At 39.4% G+C, this 23,315-nt stretch overlaps 1 protein-coding gene across 1 annotated transcript in view; it reads left to right on the plus strand.

Annotated features, from left to right (window-relative positions):
* The window catches only part of FAR2 (fatty acyl-CoA reductase 2), a 78,392-nt gene that overhangs the window by 34,916 nt on the left and 20,161 nt on the right, over positions 1–23,315 (plus strand). Inside the window, exons 3-4 of the mRNA XM_055318599.1 lie at positions 13,791–13,966; positions 16,779–16,958. Of these exons, the coding sequence (XP_055174574.1) occupies positions 13,791–13,966; positions 16,779–16,958 (356 nt within the window). The remainder of the gene's footprint in view (positions 1–13,790; positions 13,967–16,778; positions 16,959–23,315) is intronic.

Genomic DNA, 23,315 nt, shown 5'->3' on the forward strand with positions numbered 1-23,315 from the left:
AACCAAAATCTAGAATAATGTCTCAGATCCCTCCTCAGACAGCTTTGCTCACCTATATACCCCTAACGGACTTTGTTTTTATCACATAGCAAACATGTCTTTATAGCTTTGTAGCCAGCTTATAAATTTCTAAATAAATATTGTGGCAGAGAGTCTTGTGGTCAGCGCAGCTTTACCTACTATTCTCTTCGATGACATTACTTTTGTTCTGGAAATCTTGGTTGTACTATATATAACTTCTCTATGAGACTGGCTTGTGAAATCTCTACACCTGTTTCCACTATTGGGCTATTTATTGTCAGCTGTTGACCTTTATAAATAGTGGTTCTCAAAATGCAGTCTCTAAACCAGCAGCATCAATATTCTCCCCGGGAACTGTGTGTTATCAGCTGGTGCTTAAAGAGCAGAGGCTTCAAGGCAGGCTGACCTGGGTTCGAATCTCAGCCCTACCATTTAGTAGATGTAGGACAGTGAGCAAGACACCTACTTTATTGATTTTTAGTTTTCTTATTTGTAAAACTGGGTAATGCTATCTTGCTCACCCAGAAGCGTCTGTCTGTCTATCCACCTGTCTCTCTCCACCCACTCAAGTCTTTCTGGATTCAGATCCAAGTCCGACATTATTAGGTATGGTATGGCTTTAACCACTATCCCCTGTGCCTCACTTTCTACAGTTATGCTAATTAGAGTTTATTGTATAGATTTCTCCATAAACTTTACCTAAGAATTATGGCAGGAAAGAAATCTGTTGTACATTATATGACTGAAAAACTTAGTATCTGTGATCAAACGCCGAGTCTGCATGACCATTTTGTGGGGGTTTTTCTTTTTTCCTCTTTTCTTTTTTTTTTATTACTTTTATTTCTTGAGGGCCTTAGACATCTAAAGAATTTTGAGAAGCTCACACACCATGAGTATTTTTTAAGGCAACATCTACCTCCATTCTATGTTGTCATTTATAACAAAAGGGAGCAGAATTCTATTACTTATTATAAACAAGCCTTTGGTTATGCAAATATCCACTTTCTTGGCACTCTATGGAATTTGATACCTACAAAATGGTATTCCATGGGGGAAAACAAGGATGTGCTTTATTTTGAGGTATTCCAAAACTGAAAAGCTGCCACTACACAAGTCACAAATGCTGACCTCAGAATATGAGGACGCTATTGCTGATTGCTGTCAATAAAGCTGCACGGAGGCAACAAATAACCCAGTCATTAGTTACTGACTGTCTGTGGGATACAAGGTATTATTGCTCATAATCATTGTGAAACTAAAAATCCATAATAAAGACAAACTTTAAGATTATATTTTTAAACTATGTGAACAGACTACTTTTTGAATGGTAAACAAAACAAACAGCAAGCTTTCCAGATTATATTACATTTTTACTTAGAGCATGTGGCTATTTAAATTCAAATGAATTATAATATTGAACTTTACAATTCAGTTTTTCAGTCAGACGAGGCATATTTCAGGGCTCAATAGCCACATGTGCTGCTGGCTGCTTTCGGGCAGGTGTAGAACATTTCTATTATCACAGAGGGTTTTAGACAGCATTGATCTAGATAATTGTGTTGTGTACAAAGACCATACCATGCTTCAGATTTTCATCCTACGCATTGTTTGTATTAATTCTACACTTACTGAAGTGCTTTCTTGTGTGTCAAATGTAAGCTAGGCACAAAGGACATGAAGATAAAAGTGAGATAACCAAGTCAAGTGACAGAGATAGTCATGTAAAACATGACTGCAATGCAACATGAGATCTCCAGGGAGAGGAGACCAAAGGGCAGTCTAAGCAGAGAGAACCACACTTGCAAATGGGTGACTGGTATGGTGTGTTTGCGAACCTCTGGGTAGCTTGCTTGGCCCTAAACATGTGAGTTTTTAAGAACTAGAAAGGCATACTGAAGCCAGATCCTGAAAAATTACAATTGTATTAGTTAGCTCATTTTCAGTTGGAAGAAAACTCAGTTGAAACTGGCTTGGAACCCAAAGGATGATGTATTGATTATACAGTAGAAAACCCCAGGACCACAGTAATGAGCAGTTGCCTGGAGCTTTGGCTTCATGGGTCTGTGAATCTCTTGGCTCTGCCATTTTGTTCTGGCTTTATCCCTGTTATGATAAGATGGTTGGTGTTTTGTCTTGTTTTGTTTTGTTTTGTTTTGTTGATAAGATGGTTGTTATCGTTACAAGATTCATTGCATTCTTTGGACAAAGAGAGGCTGTCTCTCCCTAAAGCTCTCAAAATTGATGAAACCTCTTTTCTGGAATTTCCTTCAGCAGATTTCCCCTTATATCTCATCAGCCTGCGTTAGGTTACATGTCCACTTCTGCATCAACCCCCATGGCATGAGGTATGCGAGGTACTGCTTTATTCAGAAACTCCAGATCTAAGCTAACTGCTGGGCACATAGAGTAACAGTGCACTTAGATCAATAAGTCTGTCCCCGAGGCTGGGGTAAGACCATCTTCTCCTGCAGCACAGTAGCTACATGGAGAAAGGAAAACATCTAAATGACTTATCAAGACACAGCAGAATGGATGTTAGGAAGACAGCATCCTGAGAAGAGCATGGTCTCAGGAGTCAGACACACATGCCTTGGTGTCCTCTCCCTACCAAGCAATGTACCTTTCCATAACTGAGCCTCCATTTTCATATGAGGATACTAATGGCTATTGTCTTCTGCACGGTTGTGAGATGTCAGTGGGCTAATACAGGAAAGGCACTTAGCATAGTGCCTGCACCATAGCAAGGGTTCAGCGAATATTTGAGCCCTTTATTCAAATATGGGAGCTTGAGCTTTTTCTTTGAGGGGATGGAAGTCCAGTTAAAGACCGTTTTTGTCATCCCACAGCTAGATGATTTCCCACTATTTAAGAAATGTTAATAAAACAGTACTCAACTGCCAAAGATGGGAAATTAATTGTGGGATCTATGATGAGTTTAGTTGAATCACTACAACAGAAACCGTACTGTCTGGCCCTTTATGGAAGAAAGCCACCAACTCTTAAAATAGAGGGTCAGAAAAATGCCTTCTGATACAGAACCCCTAAGCATGTTAGACAAAATATGTGTTTGTAAAGTCATCTTAATGCATCACTGAGCTAGAGAAAAAGCAAGAACAGAGGCAACCTTAAAAAATTAGCCACCTGGGAATTCTGAATAATCTCAGAGAGGATCCTGAATTGGGATTGTAATCAATCAGAACTCAAAGTGCAGAGAGACCAAAGCTGACATAGGGTTAAAAAGGCAAAGTAGAATTTCTTTATGGATTTTGTTTATATAAAAGATTATATAATCAACTTTTTACTTCGATAATCCCAAACATTGCACTTGACTGGTCATCTCCAATGCAGAGATAACTAGACTGGAGCTTGATTGTAACTTAAAACCAAGAAAAGAAAAAAAAAAACAACCAGCAGCCATTTGCCAAATCCCAGAATGGTTAGGACTCTACATTTCTAGTTCTATAGCTACTTTTAAGTTGCAACTTTTAAACCTTTTCCCCATGTCTTTCAAGATAGTCCCAATAGTATTAAATCCAGCCCCTGGAGTTAGCTTTCTCTAATCACTCAGGCTCACATACCTACCTCTCTGCTAAGCCTTTCTTCTCACAGTCTCCTAAATTCAACCTCAAAATAAAAGTATTTTTTTTTTAATTAAAAGTCTGTCCTCTCTCTAAAAAAGACTTTACTGTTATAGTGAAACTATCGAAGATACATATTAGTGAGTGTCTTAATACAAAACAATTACTAGAGCATTAAATGCTCAACAGATTGAAATATGGACATGTCTTAAGTTTCTAGCTATTTCTGGGTTTGTAGCAAAGGCACTCATTATTCTTTCATAAATGTTTGACTTATGTGGTCAGATAGAAGTACGCAGAATGGACGGATCTTGGGCGTCTACCCCAAGTGAAGTGAAATAATGTAGTTTAACATTTTTTTACAGCTTCTTATTTTAAAAGTGAGACTATTCCATATGAATTCCAATTTTCCTCTATTTGGTTAGAATTCCTCCACTTGGGAAAGGTGTAAGTCAGTTATTCCAAATATGTGGGCTGCCACAATTAGCCGTCCAAGATAGGGTTATACTTTAGGGAATACACTCATAAAACTTTGATTTCTGAGTAATTCTGTGTGCTTTTATGCTCTCCTCATGTCAGATCCAGTAAGAGTGAGAGAGTCTTAGGTTTGGCAGATAGCACACCATCTTCTCAAATGTATTAGATTTGCCAAAACCAATAACACATTTATTACCTCAATTTTTTCCCTTTAACTTGTAAGTCTAAGACCTTTCCGTTGTGTACTCTCATGTATTACCAATGTCCTCTTGGTAGATCATCACCCAAATTTATTGAATGAACGACTTCAGTGCATTCCAGGTTTTCAGTGGTCTTATCTGGGCCCAGGCCAAGCTTTACTTCCATCAGATAGCCCCTCTCACTCCTGGATTTTACTCCGAGGAACTTTCCTGCCTGGTTTAGTGTTACTTCCAGGAAGCCACAAATCCAGACCCAGTTTAGCTTCTTTCATTTACCTTTATTTTGACGTAGACAAAGTGACTTACGTGCAGCCACACCTTATTCCTACGTTGGGCCTGGTGTTGCTCTTAAGCAATATATCTCTTTGATCACACATAGTAATGCGTGGATTCAAACCCGTCTTAAAGTGATACAGTGTTCTTAAAGGTAGATTAATCATATCAGATATGTGAGACTTGGAAGCGTTTCTTTAAGACATAACAATTTAAAATGTTATCAGTCTGCCTTTGCTTCCTACCCCAGGAAAAAAGGGTCAGGAGAACATCTGCTCTATCTATCAAAATTCATGCATCTGATTCATTTCTTTCCTTTCATGGTATGGACAACTACCACCTCTTGCTTCCTGTTTCCGTGCTTTCAGAGGGAGACAATTAAGTGGGAGATGCTTTGGAAAAAAGGTTATTGTTAATCCTTGGGCTACAGAGAACTAGGGCTCCAGAAGTCAGAATGGATCGCTTTTCTCATATATAACTCAGAGCACTTAAAAGAATATATCAATAGAAGGAAAGAGATCTGAATTAATGGCAATTTCTCGAGGACTTCTTCACAAAGATAATTAAGCCGGCCCTCTAAGAAAACACCCAGAGACACACAAATATGGTACAGATATATCACTGTAGTATTATTTATGGTAGCAAAAACTGGAACCAATCTGAATGTTCTATGGTAGAGAAAGATAAAATAAGCAATAATACCTACATATGTTTAGAATAGTATAAGTGCTTATTTTATAAACTATTATGTGAGAAAACACATAATATATTCCATGCAAAAAAAAATCGATGCAAAACCATATTCTATACAATCTCAACTAATGTCCTATGCTGCTAGGATCTTGAATTAATCTTATTTTTTGGCACTTCCAAATTTTCAAATTATAATGATCATGTTTACTTTTATGGTGAGGAAAAAGGTGCCCTCTTTCATAGTGAAAAAATAAGAGCAGTAATCTTTTCCCAAAGTTTTGCAAATATAGTGACAATGAACATGTTTCACGTCTACAGTGGGGGATGAAACAACCGCTTTTTAAAAAGTAAATAAACAAGGCAGCAAAGCAATCATGAATTTCTGAAACTATGTCATCAGATGTAAGTTCAGTTGATTTTGAGTTTTGAAACTGATGGTCAAAATTAAATAATTTGAATCTATTTTCTATTAGAAATATGATTCCAAGTATTCAACATTATTATTTTTTTAATCTTCTAGTTTCTTTCCTAAAATGTGAGAAACTTCTAAGGAAAATAAGGCCATTCCATGTGCTAAAATGTGAATGTGCTCATCACAAATCCATGCTATCCAACCTGTGGGTCCCCAGGGTGCCCAAGCTGGCTGCTTAGTCTCTTACTTATGAAAAATGTGTTCATTACATTATGAATCAACCAGCTTTTTCATTGTAGCAAAAAACAGTTTTAGAGAGAGAAATTGATATTTAATCTATTTTGCTGTCTTGCATATTGCTTTGCTTAACAAGACATAGCTCTTCCCCACAACAGATAATGAGTTGCCAATAAATCATTCAGTCGTCAAGTTCAAAGAAATGTTGAGAGGTTCTTTAGTGCCTTAAGGATATGTTTCTTTTTACAACACTCATGTCCCATTTATACCCATTTAGGATTTTAAACTGATTGTAATCCACTCTTAATAACTTTAAGGAAACCTCAAGGAGACAATATCCATATTTGAAAAATAAAACCCCAGGTAGTTGAAATTGTATGAAGAGCAAGGTCCTAATTAAGAGGTATTGAGAGGTTGGTATCTAAAAGATGTTTTATTGAGAGAATCCTAAAAAAGGTTGGACTTCTTCTGTTAAACTATAGGAATCAAATAAAGGAAGGGTTGCAATGAGATTATGCTGAGTTTAGAATTAATCATCTGAAAAGACCAGGCAAAATTCAAAGTTTCCAGGGCGGGAGTGTCTTATATGATGTCACCAGGAAATGGATTAATAAACAAAGACAGAGCTTGGCAGGTTGCACTGGATACTTCAAGTCAACTTCTCTGGAAGAATGTGAATTACTCAATAAGCCCTCATTTGTCCATGAGATAAATCAACTTTGAAATACTCTAGAGAGCTGTGGTTAATGAATCATGCAAGGTCACACACTGGGCTCTCAGTTCACAGAACTAATCAGGTGTAAGACAACAGAAGATAGTAACATTTTATGAAATAGGTTACTGAATCCTTTCACAAGACTGTCCCTGTTTGGTACTTTCTAGAAGGCATTAGGTAAATTAGTCCCTGAGAGGAAAAAATAATGCACTTAGACAAATCAACTTTGAACCAAATAACACCTGCAAAGGAAAGTTCAGCAATCTGACCTTGTCGAGTCCTGAGAAGCATCCAACAGAGATGTTCATTTCATTTTACATACAAGTTCCCTGTTAGTTCTCAAAGACTTTGTCATAAGAAAAAGAGCGTTTTCATATTTGGTTCAAGGAGCTACCCTGTATAAGAGCTGCTTGTTCCCAACATTCAAAAATGAATTTCTGATTGACATTAATGATTCTGTTAAATCTCTACATAAGACAAAGGCAACTGGAAACAGCAATTTATATTTTAAATTCCCAAAGACAATTTTGTTCCATTCCTTTTTTTTTTTTTCCCTAAGAAACTATGCCACCAAAAGCGAGAGGCTTTTATGAACTTGGAACAACCCAAAAAGATATCATCTTCCCCGGAATTTAAATTTCCCCATGATTAACAAGCACACACTTTTAAAGGAGTGTAGCTGGCCTTCCATTTGACAGTTACTCAACTTGGATTATTTGAAGCATGTTAAGCCTACTCCCTGTGGGCCCTTTCCTTTCTATTAAGAAAAAAAAATTAAAGAAAGAAATTGATTTAGTCCTGGGGATATAATAACAGTCCCAGAAACAGAAGCAATTTATTTTCTCAATCCCTTATTTTCTTTTACAATACAATTTACTAGGTAATTCAATCGCTGGCATGATTTCACACATCCAACTTTTTCCTTCCTTTTCAATTTCTTCCAGTCACATCAAGTCTCTTTCTTAAAAGCTTCAAATTGCCCATACTCATTTCACTCAAAAAGTCACCAAGCCACAGGATTCAACTTGACTCTGAAATACGTTCAATTTGCAGAGGTGTCTGGATCACATAGTATATAATCAGAAACCTTGGAATGGATCACCCAACAAATACACACATGTGCACACACACACACACACACACACACGTCTGATTAGCAGCTTTTTAAAGCCGAGTATTGCTGTCTATGTGGAAGAGTTTTCCTATGATCCTGAACCTACTAAGCAGCAGGCACTCCGCTAGGCATCTGACTTGGCGTTGGCCTGTTTGCCCTCACAAACCTGTGGTATGCGCTCTTGCTACCTCACAGGTGAGAAACTCCTCCAGGGAAGTTTTCGCCTGTCTAAGGAAATGCCAACGAAGCACAAAGGATTTAAAGGCAGTCCTCTTACTTCTAAAATTCACACCATCCCCACTGCCTTGCATTGCCGCCCCTGAGAAATTACATCCTCTAAGCTCTGATTGTCTTGCCCTGCTCTCCAGGTGGCACATTTGCTAGTGATGGCCACCTCCTTAGGAAGGTAAGACGATGGCCACTTCTGGGTTAACATCATCGCTTTCCCCATCCTTTAGTGTGGAGGATGCAGAGATGCCACCAAATCTACTAGTAGGGACTTGGAAGTCATCTTAAGATTGGTTTCCATCTTCCCAGCCACCCTAGTTCCTCTTAGCCTCTGTTGCCTCTCTCAAAAAACTCTGTGAAAATGACCTTGGAGGCACAACACATGAGACAATGAGCTGAGCACTGTGTCCTCTTCGGTGTTTACTGCAGATTTCTATGCAAAGTGAAACTAAGACGTTTTAATGCAAAATTGTTTTGAAGAGTAGCAGAATATATGTTGAATCATTAGTTCTCTAGCAATAAGCATTTTAGATACATAGGCCAATGAAAACACTGAGGCCCCAAGTGGTGACTAACTTGTCCCAGTCACCCAACTCATAAACAGGAGAACCAGGATTCAAACCCAGGCCTTCCGGGCTCCAAAGAGCCTCAGATCTTTCCCAGGGGCTCTCACCCACAGTGTGGATCACACTCACCAGAGAGCTTGTTCAAAGTACGGATGCCCAAGCTTCCACCCAGAACCAGGTTAGAATCTCCAGCAGCAGGACATCTGGGGTTGTGTTTTTGTTTTTTTTTGTTTTTTTTGTTTTTTTTTAACAGCTTTCTAGGTAGCCCTGCTACATGCCAAAGTTTGATAACTACACTGTTACACTGTACAGCTTTATGGTCCTCTAGAAATGGTCCTCACTAAAGCGACAAAAACTTCCAGGTTAATCCTTTAGATCTTAGGAGAGTTATTAGTGAACTAGCAAAATCGTAACATTTTGTAAGTTTTTGTGAATCTTTACATTGGGTGTGATAGTTTCTGCCTTAATTTACTTGCACTTATTTGTTTTTTAGTTTAGATTATATCCTTTCTTGGTAAGTCCTTCTTGCTCGAGAGCTAACTTGCAGGATCTGTTGATTTGCTTTTACTCACCACACCAAAATTTCTCCGATAAATATTACAGGTTCTCTTTTGCTTTGGGACACCTGGTACTCCACAGGGATTGCCCTCTAGCTTAAGAGACCTTACGTGTTTTTTCCCCATTAGAAATATTAGGCAAATTTTGGTGGGCTGCTGGAACAAGAGAACAGGGTTATATTTGAAGAGAGGGACTCAACACTGAATAAAGATCAAAGACTCAAGATTATTAACGATATCGTGACTTCAGTGGTCCCCAGAAAGTAGCTATTGGGTACCTCCAAAGTGAGGTCAGGTAGGGGCACCTGGGTGGCTCAGTCGTTTAAGAGTCTGCCTTTGGCCCAGGTCATGACCCCAGGGTCCTGAGATCGAGCCCCACAACAGGCTTCCTGCTCAGCAGCGAGTCTGCTTCTCCCTCTCTCTCTGCCTCCCCTTTGTGCTTTCTCTCTCTCAAATAAATAAAATCTTTAAAAACAACAACAACAAAGTGAGGTCACGTGGATAACAAGTTGATTGTAGAAATCCAAGCTCAGGACCTCTAAACTGTTTCAATAGTGTAAAATAAATGCCACGCCCCCCAGCCCCTTGTCCAATCCCTGCTTCTGATAAGAATACAGTCCTGGTATCTGGCTACAGAAGTCATACCCAGGGAATTTATCAAATCCGGAATATTCCTCTTTCTGGTCTTTCTGCTGATTTTCTCACTTACAATTTGCAAAGCTTTTCTCTTGCCTCTGGGCTGTCAGTACCTATTGCCAAAAATGGAATGGTCTCTTGTGTTTGAAACAAATGAAGAGAGAGAAATACCTGCTGTATAACATCAAATCAATAGAACACTGCTAGACTTTCCAAGAGAAATGTATAGCTTTGTTATCAGTTTGAAATGTTTATTTTTTTTTAAATATTTACTTATTTAAAAGAGAGCGAGAGAGGGAAGGAAGGAGGAGGGAAGAGGGGCAGAGAGAGAGAGAGAATCTTGAGCAAGGCTTAAGGGAGGCTCGATCTTACCACCTTGAGCCGAAATCAAGAGTCGGATGCTCAACTGACTGAGCCACCCAGGCGCCCCAAGTTTGAAATGTTTAGATCGCCTCTTACCTTGAGATCTTTCAGTGACCACAGCAAAGTGTCCTCTGTCAAGAGCAGGGTTTCAGAAAATGGAAACACAGCAGTCCCTCCCTCCACTTGAGTCTTCATCAGTGGCAGGTAGCCGCTCCACTCTACCTTCTCAGGCCTGTGCCATTAAATAAAGACTATATGAGAGGGAATGTGATAAATCTTGGAATCTAAAATAAGTACATTAAGTTCTTTAGTGGTGGACCTTCAATGAAATTTTTGAAATTATGTATTTTTTTCCTCACTCATCTTTGTTCCATCGATTTTTCTTCCTACCTTTAATGAATGTCTCACATCAGCAAGAGAAACTTTCTGAAGAGCTCGTGTCCACTGAGGACCCATTTGCAGCGTATCTTCTGTCCTTGAGTTGTGGCATTATTATAAAAGCAAAGGTTCTGCTCTGAGTCTTTCCAGCTCCCGTTTGCAGTCGATGCAGAGGACTCAAGGGAACACTTTGTTTCTTCAACTTGTGGTAGTTACCGGCTGTCTTTCATGTCACCAACACAAAAGAGCTGGTGAACAAACGATTCCAGGAATCAAGCTCCCACCCCTGGTTCTATTACTCTTCTTACAGTAATTAATTTCAATCTAATAAGCAATACTTGCGTCTTTCTGGTGCACTGGGTGCCATCCAGCATAATATAATAAACAAGAACAAAGGAGTTTACTAACCAGAGGGGGAAATTTAAACCCTGACTTTAAAAATGGATATGAATTTTCAAAATTAATGTTTCACCAAGTATGGCCTGTGGAGCTGGTTAAGGAATATACCTGCCTGGGTAACATGCCAAACCTACTGAGTCAGGATCTCACAGGGTAGAGTAAGGAAGTCATTTTTAACTGGGTGCCTAGATTTTTTTTTTTATGCCTATGTCGTTTGAAAACTGCGGATGTCCTTTTAACTCCTTTTAACTGCCCTGGACAGTTATATAGGGAAATAAGTCCAACACCGTTGTTCAGGAGCCATTAATCTATGTTAACACTCCAGCTGAAGAAGGAGTTCTCGTCTTGGGATCAGTTAAAATGAACCAGGGAACTTGATGTGAAATGTTGATGTGAAATGCAGACTCCTAGGTGTGCCCCAGTCATTTCTTATTTAGTGGATGGGGCCGGGGGTCTGGAAATACAGTTTTAATGCACATCCTAGTTATTCCAATGTGGTTTGCTCGGTGGATAACACTTTGAAGGCACTGACCTGATAGCAGTTGGCTGTAATCTCAGCAGTCTATTTAGGACGTGGCAACATTCAAGAAGCATTATTTTGTTAGAGGCTGTAGCGAAACAGTGAGATGCCAGACGAAGCAAGTCATATTACTGGCCATGGATAGTACAGTAAAATATGACCCTCACTTAGCCCTGTGGTTTGAATTGATGCAGCCAATTCACTGATTTATTTCAATTGACCATAAGCAATCCCATCTGGATTAGAAAACTTAGACTTTAAAAAAATTAAATATCTGTTCACTCAGATACAACCTCACATTGGAAAATGTAATCAATAAATAGAATATGGATTGGAATACTATTTCCTGGGATGCATGGGTGGCTCAATAGTTGAGCCTCTGCCTTCTTCTGAGGTCATGATCCTGGAGTCCCAGGATGGAGTCCGCATTGGGCTCCCTGTGGGGAGCTTGCTTCTCCCTCCGCCTGTGTCTCTGCCTCTCTCCATGTGTCTCTCATGAATAAATAAATAAAATCTTAAAAAAAAAAAAAGAAATACTATTTCCTGAAATGGTACTTATCTCCATCTATCACATTTGCACAGGTGATCTAAAAGTACAATATGGGGTAACAGGATTCTCTGCCTTTTAAAGTCATAAAAACCAAAGGCAAAAGAAAATCTGTGTGGTAGCTTACATTGTGTGTGAGGATCTCCATCGCTGGAAGGATGGACACCAAAATTATTTTCCACTTACTGCTCTTACGTAGCCAGAAGTCATCACAGGCCAAAATCAAAGATTCCACAGAACCCTCAATAAATTTCATGTGAATAAAATCGATCATGCAGACTCAAAACTGAACTTTCTACAAATCCAGTTCCTTTTTTAAAAGGGGGGAAACTGTGCAAATTTTAGATAAATTTACCCAAAAATATCCAATTTGTCACCCAAGTAACATGGACCACAAGAAGGGAAACAATTTACAATGAAAACTAGTATTTAGCATGCTTATGATCCATAGAGATTATAAAAGGTGTAAGGTATCTTTCTGGAAGAGCCAGAATGACCTTTGTTGAGAATGTCCCATAGACACTTTATCCACCTCATCAATCCCAAATGTCAAAAACGCACTGAGGATTGATCTACCTTCCAGAGTGTTTTCATAACTCAAGTAGCATGGTACTGCAAGGCTGATCCTGCAGTGCAGAAAAATGGTAGCTCTAAGGCGGAAGTATATTAACTCTCTAGATTTGACTTCCTTCTCTGATCACGTTCACTGGATTCCCATAAAAACCTCTGAACATGGTCTTGCCTGATTCAAATGAGGCATGATTTCTCTGACTACTTAAGGTCAACTGCTTATTACCCAATAAAAAAAGCCTAGGATGGATCTCCAATGGAGAGAAGAAGCCTGCTACTCAGGATCCAGGAAGAAATGCAAACATTCTTTGGGGGCAGAAGGGGGAGAAGAGGACAGGCTCTGTTACTCTACTGTGATCAAAACCACAGACTAGTTTTCTCTGCTCCTATCCCTTCTAAACTTTTAGCCTTACTTTCCCTCAGTTAACATCCCGTACCAATACTATGGTAGAATTTCATTTTATCAAAACAGATTGAAGCCAAGATCATTTTGTTAGAATTCTATTCTTTGAGAAAATGGAAAATACCAATTTAATCTAAGAACTTGTATGTGGAGGGGAAAGTAGAGACTGTTCCATCCGAATAATTGTAACAAGAGTTAAAACTGCCAGTGTTCTTTCCTTTATAAATAAATTAGAATATGAAGAAATCAATTGAAATCCCATAAAAAGTACATAAACTCATGTGATTCTCTTACTAGACAATAACGGCCATTGATACTAGAATGAGATTATATAAAAGTTGTATTCGTTCTGCCCATCACAAATTTGCTTACTTTTTTATTTTCTAATATGTTTGTGCTGGTAAGACATATGGTTCCTCTGGGCCAGTGAACTACATAGTTTCAAACTTGTGCCCATGAGACCTCCCTTGTAAAGGCTGGTGATTTTGCTGGTAATTTGTAAAGGCTGATAATTTGCACTGAAAACCACATTTCCCAGCCAAGGATGGAAACAATCACCAAGTATAAACACCAAGCTGCCTTGTGGGGGAAAAGAGGATGGGGCAGGATATGGAGGACTTCCTGTCACTCCTTCACTCTGCAGGAAAAGCTCAAAATATACTCCTTACTGGTTATTAGAACTGATTTTATTTTTGAATGCTTATCAGATGAAGAGGAGCAGAAATTACACTAAGCCGACCGAGTCACATGAAGTAAAACAAATGCCTCTTGAGTAAATACCTTCTTTGAGTGATATTACAAATAAACCGGGTTTTGAGAATTATAATGAAATAAGTTAGCAAAAACAAGAACAATGTGATGGTGATGATGCTCTCTGCATATTGATTTATATTTATGTTTTAGCTGTTTGAAAAAGTCAAAGAAGTTTGTCCAAACGTGCATGAGAAGATCAGAGCTATCTATGCCGATCTCAATCAGAATGACTTTGCCATCAGCAAGGAGGACATGCAGGAGCTTCTCTCCTGTACAAACATTGTCTTCCACTGTGCAGCCACCGTGCGCTTTGATGACCATCTGAGGTACATTCCCATTTCCCTCTCATGACTCGTGTGTGTGTGTGTGTACATGTGTGCATGAATGTGCACGTGTACAAGTGTGTAAGTTTCTTTGTGGTTTCCGTTAAAAAAGAAAAAAGATATATGCAAATGATGAATCACTAAATCCTACCCCTGAAACTCATAGTTTGTTAACTAAATTGAAATTAAACAAAAAAATGTAAAAAAAAAATGATATATTCTCAATGAAAAGTAACTTTAAGGAGTAAAACTTCTTCAGAGATCTCACTATCCAGAGATAACCATTTAATATTATGGAGAGCATCCATTCCAACTTTTCTTTACGCATACATAATAATAAAATAGATTTATGTTCAACTTCACCCAGAAATTTGATATTTTTTGGCATCATATTGAATATGATGCATGGCATCATATTAATAATTGTTTAGCAACTTGCTCAATTATATCTTTGGTTATCTTTCATTGTCCATAGATACGCTATTATAATTTCTAATGACTGCATGACATTCCATTATACATGTAGATAACATACTCGACTAGTTCTGTATTGGTAGATATTTTTGGATTGTCCTAATTTTTCAGTGTTAGAAACAATGCTTCAGTGAACAACTCTGTGCCTGCATTTTGTTATCCCTTTGTGTGCTTTACTTTGGATAAATGTCTAGAAGTAAAATTGTTAGAGATGTACAGGTGTGCCCAGGTTACAAATGGTTTACATTTTAACATATGTTAAGTAGTTTTCCACAAAGATGGTACTGATTTACATTGTCCCCATGCACATGAATGCTCATTTCTGACACCCACACCCATACTGTATTATAATTCTTCATTTTTAATGTTGCCAATACAATGGAAATGCCATTGCAGATTTTGATTTTGTTGATAATTTAAAATTTTAAAAGAAATAAATAAAAAATAAAAAGCTGAAGATGTGGAAATGCTGATGGGCATTTTATTCTTTTGTGAAATGCCTAGTCATGTTCTTTGCCTATTTTTCTACTGAAACATTTTTTTTCTTGTCAATTTTAAGACCTGTTGGAATATTTAGCATATTGATTTTTTTGTATTTTATAAGGCTCAAAATATTTTAACAGTGTATCATTTGTCCTCAACTATTTTTATTATTTATTCAGTTATTCATAATTTCGTCTAGAATTTTTATTGCTTCATTTTCACCTTTAAATCTTTGACCCGTTTAGAGTTTATTTGCCTATAAAGAGAAATGGGAAAATTCTATAAAAAGGAAAGTAATGTGGGTGTGAATATGGAGTAGCTTTTGAAAGAATTTCTAACAGATGGCTACTTCTTAAGTAACACTTATTAAATGATTTGCTTTATTCTTTATTTAAAGTGAAGCTTTTATAATATACTGAATTTCCATTGTTGGACTCTTTATTTTGTTCTATTACTTAGGCTTTCTCTTCCAACACCACAGCATTTTATTACAGTAATTTTTATTTTATTAGGCAAGTACATACACATAATTCTCTTTTTATAGAATTTTCCTGACTATTCTCTTCTGCTTATACAACTTGATTAAACTTAGGATAACTTTTTCAAGTTCTTAAAAAATTGCAAATTTGATTAGGAATACCTTGAACATATCAACGAATTTAGAAAAACTCAACATATTTAAAACATTGGTTCTTCCTATCCAAGAACAATGTTTATTGTTTATTCAATTTTTCTATAACCCTTAAAGAAGTTATATCATTTTCTGTATATAGTCTCTTCATTTATTCTTAACTTGATATATTTTTTAAATGTTTGGTTTTGAATATGTGCCTTTCTTTCACCATATTCTCCAGTTTTTTTTTCCTTTTACATAACTTTTATAAATGGACACTTTCCTGAATTAATCATTACATGTCCCAGGGTGGTTTTTTAGCTCTTCTGTTTATTTTCCATATATACAAGTATGTAATCTGACAGGGATTTTTGTGACTGCCTTTACACCTTTTATATCTGCTAATTCATTTTATTTTCCTCACTGATTACCAGGTGGAAGTTCAGAGCAATAAGTAGTAGTAGTGATTGTAGGCATCCTTCTTGCCCCTGACTTTGAGACTTTTCACCATTAAATGTGATACAGGCTAGCAGAGTGAACGGGATATATTTTAATCATTTATTCTTTTAGTGAATTTTTAAAACTTAAATTGGAAATGGATACTGAATGTCATTTAAAACTTTTTAAAATACATTATAGAGGATCATTTAGTTTTTCTCTTTTTTTAGTTAGAGTAGTAGGGTTCTTGATATGGTATAGACCATGTATTTCTAGAATGAACCATTTCATTGTCATCACATATTGTGCTTATCTAACTTCGTGTCCTATTAGCTAAAATTTCAGATTTTTACATCAAATTTTATGTCTGACCTGGACCTTTGCGATGGAAATTTATATTTCTCATTCTACATCCATCCACTGTTGCTCTCCCACAATTTATTTGAATTTTCCAGCTTCTTGAGTTAGATGCTCAATTTATATATTTTTATATTTTTAAGGGCTGTTTAGGAAGCCCCTCTATACATTCAGAGGATTAGGATTTTTTTCCTTCTAGCACATTTAGAACCAAGTAATCTCGAAATGCAATATGAACAATGCTTTAATGAATAGGATTTATGTGCACAGAATGCATAAACAACATATAACACATTCCAGATATTGCATAACTGTGTAGCTGGGACCCATACTTTTCTTTGTGGTTCTATGGTGCAGCCACAAAAATCAGATAGACATGACAGTTTTTGGAGTAGGTGAAGTTCTAGCAATGGCGGGTTGCCTCATTACTTCCTTCTGCTTAACCTACAGACATGCCGTGCAACTTAATGTCACTGCTACCCAGCAGCTCTTGCTCATGGCCAGTCAGATGCCAAAGCTGGAAGCCTTCATACATATCTCTACTGCCTTTTCAAATTGTAACCTGAAGCACATCGATGAAGTCATCTATCCATGCCCTGTGGAGCCAAAAAAAATCATCGACTCCATGGAGTAAGTTGGGTCATGTGAGGGGGCCAGGAGGTCGGCAGATTGTTGTTCTCTTTGATTCTTTATAGTCATTCCTTAATGAGGTGACAAAGGGAGACAGTCTGGAAACAGCATGCTTTGAGAAGGTGCCGGCTGTTACTACCCTATCCCTGCGCTTCCCTTCCTCCCAGTGGGGAGGGAGTATAGGGCTTAGTAATGGGGGAGGATGGACATAGGTAAATCCCACAGAAAAGTTTTGTTAAGTAGTTTAGGATTATAATAGGTACAGGGGAATGCTCTCCATACAGATGGTTTCTCACTTCTTCATGAACTCAGCATGGTCACTAAGGGCAGTAGAGTGTACAGTAGCTAGGTTGCAGCAGCAGACCTACCCAGCTTCTGTAGCTTACTCTGTGTGTGACCTTGAGTGATTTCCTTGGCTTCTCCTTGCCTCATCCCTTCATTTGTGAAATGGGGCCAATAATAATGCCCATGTTGTAGTGAAGATAAATTGAGTTATATAAAGCAGTTAGTGTGCTAGGGAGTGTTGAATAGCAGTTAGTCAAAAAGTTAATAAAGAAGAGCTAATAGGTAAGGGGAAATCCTCCCAGGAGTGGCAGAAAGTGCCAGTCTCTTGGTCTAGCGGCCGAGATACACTCTCCGTATTGTCCTGCTGTGGAGGGACAACAGCAGGCTAGCATTTTTCTCTTCTCGCCTAGGAACAGGAACCAATTTGCTCTTAGGACGTGGCCCTGGTCTCAGAACAAGGATGTTTTTGTTTTCTGTGTCTTCATTCTTTTGTTCAGTTTACCGAGTTTACCTTGTTTAAAAAAAAAAAAACTGCAAAAAAGTACGACAGCAGAGAAAATCGACTACTTCACAGTGAAATTTGTCAGATGTTAATTTCAGGCACTGCTGTATCTCTATTTGAGATATACTCTGTAAAACGAAGCTTAGCTAAATCAAGAGTTCATTCCCTTCAGGGCAACCATTTTTATCTCCTACAGCTCTGAGAATAGATATTTTTACCTGTCATTTTAAAATATCCAGGACAAAGAAGAAGGAAAGTCATCTAAAGGACCTGGAGTTTACCTAAAGTCGCTAATAAGCGATTATTTTCTTAAGTGGTGCAAAGGAACCTTCCAAGTGCAGAGCTTGTCGGGAGAGTTGGAGAAAAGGTGCTCTGATGCCCAGAGTTGGTACATGAGAGTGGATGTGGAAAGCCTCAGTGCATTTGCAGATGGAATCGATTAGTTGTCAGTTAGCTGCCCTCCTAGGGTGCTGTCTCTCAGTAGAAGTGGTGCTTACGTATTCGCTGTGCCCAAGAAAGGGGCAGACCTGCTTTGACTGCAGACTCTACTGCTGAGATTCCAGAGCCTTACGCTACTGTTGACCAGTCTAGCACCTGATGTATCACAGTGTGAGGTGAGGCAGTACAGAAGTCTTGCAGAGTTTGCCTGAGAAAAGAGACAGGAAATGCAGATTTGGTTCACCCCTGGTGAGGGCCTTCTCTAGGTACTCCTGCACTTCCTCCCTCCCTCCCTCCCAAACTATGTCCAGACACTCAGTACCCCTAGACCTCAAAGAAGAGGAGTTGATTTCTCTTCAGATGTTCAGCACTTGCCATCCTCCCCCACTCTGTGTCCCCCGGTAAAAGCAGGTAACTGCTACATGATCTATGATCAAACTGTAATTGGCATTTCTACAGAATTTACATCTGTCATTTACTGCTCCCCAAGGAGTATAATTATTTTTAAAAATACACAGCCAAACAGAACTAAAAATAAAATAAATTTTGTCTCAATAGAATAATTTTGCATGCAATCAAGGAACCAAGGCTTTAAAAACAAAACAGAGCAAGTCATAAGCACAATTTATTAACTCAGAATTTTATATTCAGGACCACGTGTCCAGCCTCCTCTCCGTCAGCCCTCCCTTTACATTTGTGCTATGGTCCTACTGCAATTACTCCTCTTCCTCATGCCTCTCTGCCTTGGCTTATGGTGGTTCAGTTTCCAGAAGCTACTTCCACCTCTGCTTCCTGGGTTAATTCCTACTCGGACATCAGAGCTCTCCTCTGAAAGCCGTTGAGCTGAGGTGGCTTCCCCAGTGCCTCTAAGTACCCCGTGCCCACCTTAACCATCGCTCTTACATGGGTTATTCTAAATATCTGTGTTCTCTATTAGGCAATGAGCTTGGCAAAGGAAGGGAATGTCTCTTGCTCCTCCTGGCTCTCAATGCCAGCACGTGGTAGGGACGCCAGTGTTTGCTGAATGAATGAAATGTTGTTGCTGGAACAAGGTGACCACTGTTCACACTGTCGCGACTGAGGTTTTTGGGTTGGTTGGTTTAAACAAACGTGGGAATAGATGGCAGGATTCCATAGCAAGCTTCTTATATCTGGGCGTGTGAAGTCCCATGTGTAAAACACCTGTATGCCCTCATCTTCTCCCTATTTCTGATGGCCTGTTTTTTCCTCTTAAGCTTCTAATAAAACCTATGTGTTAAGTCTAGAATAATGCTTTGAATAAAGCCAAGGAACCTTTTACCAGCTACACTGTTGGTTATGATGCTTTCAATAACCCCTATATCAGATGGAGTTCTCTGAAGGTTTAGAATAACAAATAGCATTAGAGTTATTCTGAATAAATATTAATTCACCTAAATTTAGTTACTTTGATTCAAGAAAATACTTTTTCTCTGATCTTTATTTTTGCAATTGACCTTTGGTTAAAACAAAGGTACTTTCCAAGATTTTTAGGTTTCTATTTCCCTTGGAAATTTTTACTAATAGTGGCCTCACGGGGTCTCGGAGCTGTCATTATTCTTGGTATTTCAGTGGTCCTCATGTTTTAAAAAGGAACCAGGTGTTAAACTCTAAGATGATCTCAAAACTGTGCTCTGGGCTTTGTGATCTCAAGAAAATCACCCATGGGGATGTGCTAATTAACTAGATGTGGGGGGAGGGGGTTGGAATCCTTCCACATTGTACCTGTATATCAAATCATCATAATGTACATTTTCAATATCTTACCATTTTGTCAGTTATACCTCAGTAAAGCTGGGGAGAAAAGAAAGAAAGAAAGAAAGTCACCCATGACAAAGTAAAGTAAACCTTTATTTTCCCAGAAAACCAGTTTAATGAGAATTCCAGTTCTAGGAAATAAAAAAGGATTTTGCCAGGAACTTTTTCAGTTGTGTAGGCCCGAGGGGTAAGGCTCAGTGGTGTTCATAAAGGGACTGGGACTGTGAACCCAAAGCTGACACCTTCCAGCCCTGCCCCATCCCCTTCCACCCACCTCATTCGGCTCTCCCAGCCTAAGACTGCCAGGCCTCAGTTCCCTTCCTTCAGCCTGGATCTGAAAAATTCCAGAATTACCTTGGTCCTGAGCCATGCCTGAAAGATGAAATCTGATTGCGTTAGTACAAACTTTTAGTGTGGTAGCGTAACCACATTTTAACAACACCTGAAATTAGGAGTTGATGTTTTCTATTGGCATGACAAGCGTGGCCATTAATCAGCATTAAAAAAAAAAAAAAAAAAAAAAAAAACCAACAGGCTTTTCTTTCTTTTTTTTTTTTTAAGATTTTATTTATTTGTGTGTGTGTGTGAGAGAGAGAGAGAGAGAGAGAGAGAGAGAGAGAGGCAGACACAGGCAGAGGGAGAAGCAGGCTCCATGCAGGGAGCCCGATGTGGGACTTGATCCCAAGTCCCCAGCATCCCACCCTGGGCCAAAGGTGGTGCTAAACCGCTGAGCCACCCGGGTACCCAAAACAGGCTTTTCTAGTTCTCCTTACTTGCCTGTGTCCTCGGCCCTTGTCACAACTACCGCAGGCATTTTCTCAGGGAATTGTGCCACCGTTCTTACTCATCTGTCTTTGTATTTCTAGCTTCTACAGTTGGGGATTTTTACCTTTAGAAACTCCTGGGCGTAAATGGATGAGGGATTACCAATGAAATTACAGTTTTCCAGAATAACAGCTTAAGTAGGCTTATTTTTAAAAATGCACATAACTGACCAGGGAAAATTGCTGCTTTCCATCTTTTTTTCAGGCCAAGTTAACTCCACAAGGATTTCTGCACCTACATGAAAACTTGAGATAATTCGAGTTAGAAACTAGGAAAGTGGATCTATAAGTATTTACTGCTTTATTTAGCATATTTAATATCGTCAATGTGCATTAAGAAGGGAAGGACCTGGCAGCCCGGTGGCTCAGCGGTTTAGCGCCACCTTCAGCCCAGGGCGTGATCCTGGCGACCTGGGATCGAGTCCCACATCGGGCTCCCTGCATGGAGCCTGCTTCTCCCTCTGCCTGTGTCTCTGCCTCTCTCTCTCCCTTTCTCCCTCTCCCTCTCTCTCTCTCTCTGTCTCTCATGAATAAATAAAATATTTTTTAAAATTTTTTTAAAAAATAAGGGAAGGACAGCTATGAATCATCACTGAGCAAGTATTGGGAGTAAAGACACTTTCACGGACACCCAGTTCCTTACCATAATACTGTAGGGTTGGTAGTAGCAGCACGACCTACTATGCTAATAAGGGAACCAAAGTTCCGAAAGGCTAAGGAGCTCTTCCGAAGTCTCTCAGCTGATAAGTTACAGGGACACCATCTTTTTCTGCAGTCTCATGATTCTGGTCACATGGCTCTGGCCTTTTTTGGCACTCCCACGTACTTGGCAGTGTGAGCAATTAAAAGGTACTTTCCTCAAATATAGACTGTGTTCCCAGGGAGCTCCCAGTAAAACACAAAATAGAACAGTAAAGATGCGGAGTGTGGTAGAGCATACTCAGGTTGAGGGAGTAGATGGAGTGGAAAGGCCATCCGGGGACAGGCACAGGATGCGGACTTGGATGAGGAGGCACAGCGTGGGTGGGTGAGATGGGGTCACAGACCAGCACAGCCCCTGGAGCAGGAAAACTGGGGGCATGGTTGCGATCCAGCTGCAAGTCCCCTTGGGCAGCACAGCTGGTGCATGTAGGGTGCATCACATGTTACAGTTATATCGCACATTAGAGGCCTAGCCAGGAAATGGGTTGGGGCCGCACTGAGATCTTGAACACCATGTGGGGGGTTGTATTTAATTCTGTAGGGCAACAGGGATCCGAGGCAGAAGGGGCAGGTATGTGTGTGTAGCGGGGTGGGGTTGCTTGGTTGGTTGTTCCATTTTGTTTCCATCAAAAAAAAAAAAAAAAAAAAGACGCTGATGAAAGTGGGCTTTAGGAACATTAGTAGGGTCATGGGGGAGTGGGGGTAGATTCTCCTGGGCAGTGGCCAGAGGCAGAGACAGCCAGGACCTGCCTTGTTGTGGGGAGGGGATCTGGAGCTGGGGAGTGGAGACAGCTACAAAAAAACCCACTTCTGTGTTTGGGAGATAGAAAAATCGGTAGGATGTGGTGTGACTGCTTTGCACGGGGGCTTGCACACAGCTGTCCAATCAACTGTCAGCTTCGGAGACTCCATCTCTAGTGCCCAGAGTTTAATTCTTTTAAAGTTCAAGTCTACTGAAGGTTTTAGGCATCCAAGAAGCGATGCCTTTCTGAGAGCTAATCCCAGTTTGTTCAACTCTTACGTTTGTGGAGTGGCGTCCTTTCAGATTGGTGATTCCCCAGCTTGCCTGACCATCACAATCAGCGCTCCACTTGACAAAAGCAAAGATTATCCAACTGTCACCCTCAAAGATGGGATTTAGAGGTTTTAAGATGGTACCCAGGGATCTAAATTTTGTCATAGGCCCCATGTAAGTCTTAATGATGAGCAGGCAAGTTTGGGGAAAAGTGTCTTAAATTGCTTTTCATTTCACGGTTCTCATTTGACATGGGGCTCATTCATATTCCAGTCACCAAAGCTCTCTGGCCTCCCCACTCTCCTCGCTTTGCCTCTCCGTTTCTAGATGCCTATGAAAAGCTCCTGATAGATTTGTACCTACTAAAAGTTACGCTTTTGAAGCTACCTGGCGTCCAGAAGCACAGCTAATCTGCCATGTGAAAAAGAAAAGGTGTTTTTTGATCAAACACTGACAGCAGTCAGCTGTGGCAGAAATATGAAAGGAAATCAAATGTTGGAAAGTAGTTTTGCCTGCGTGCTGAAGAACACATTGTCAACACTAAGAGGCGCATCTATCCCAGGGGAAAGGAAAACACTCATTCTGATACTTGTGGTTTTACTGTCACGATTGTTTAGGCTTAAGATGGCATCTAAGCAGCTGACAAAAAACTGAAAATTTAATGGGGCTCTATTTATTTTTTAAAAGATCTTATACATCTATTCATGAGAGATACAGAGAGAGAAGCAGAGACATCGGCAGAGGGAGATGCAGGCTCTGTGCAGGGAGTCCAATGCAGGACTCGATCCCAGGACCCCAGGATCATGCCCTGGGCT

Source organism: Nyctereutes procyonoides, unplaced genomic scaffold (genome assembly GCF_905146905.1).
Source record: "Nyctereutes procyonoides isolate TBG_1078 unplaced genomic scaffold, NYPRO_anot_genome, whole genome shotgun sequence".
Classification (NCBI taxonomy): domain Eukaryota; kingdom Metazoa; phylum Chordata; class Mammalia; order Carnivora; family Canidae; genus Nyctereutes; species Nyctereutes procyonoides.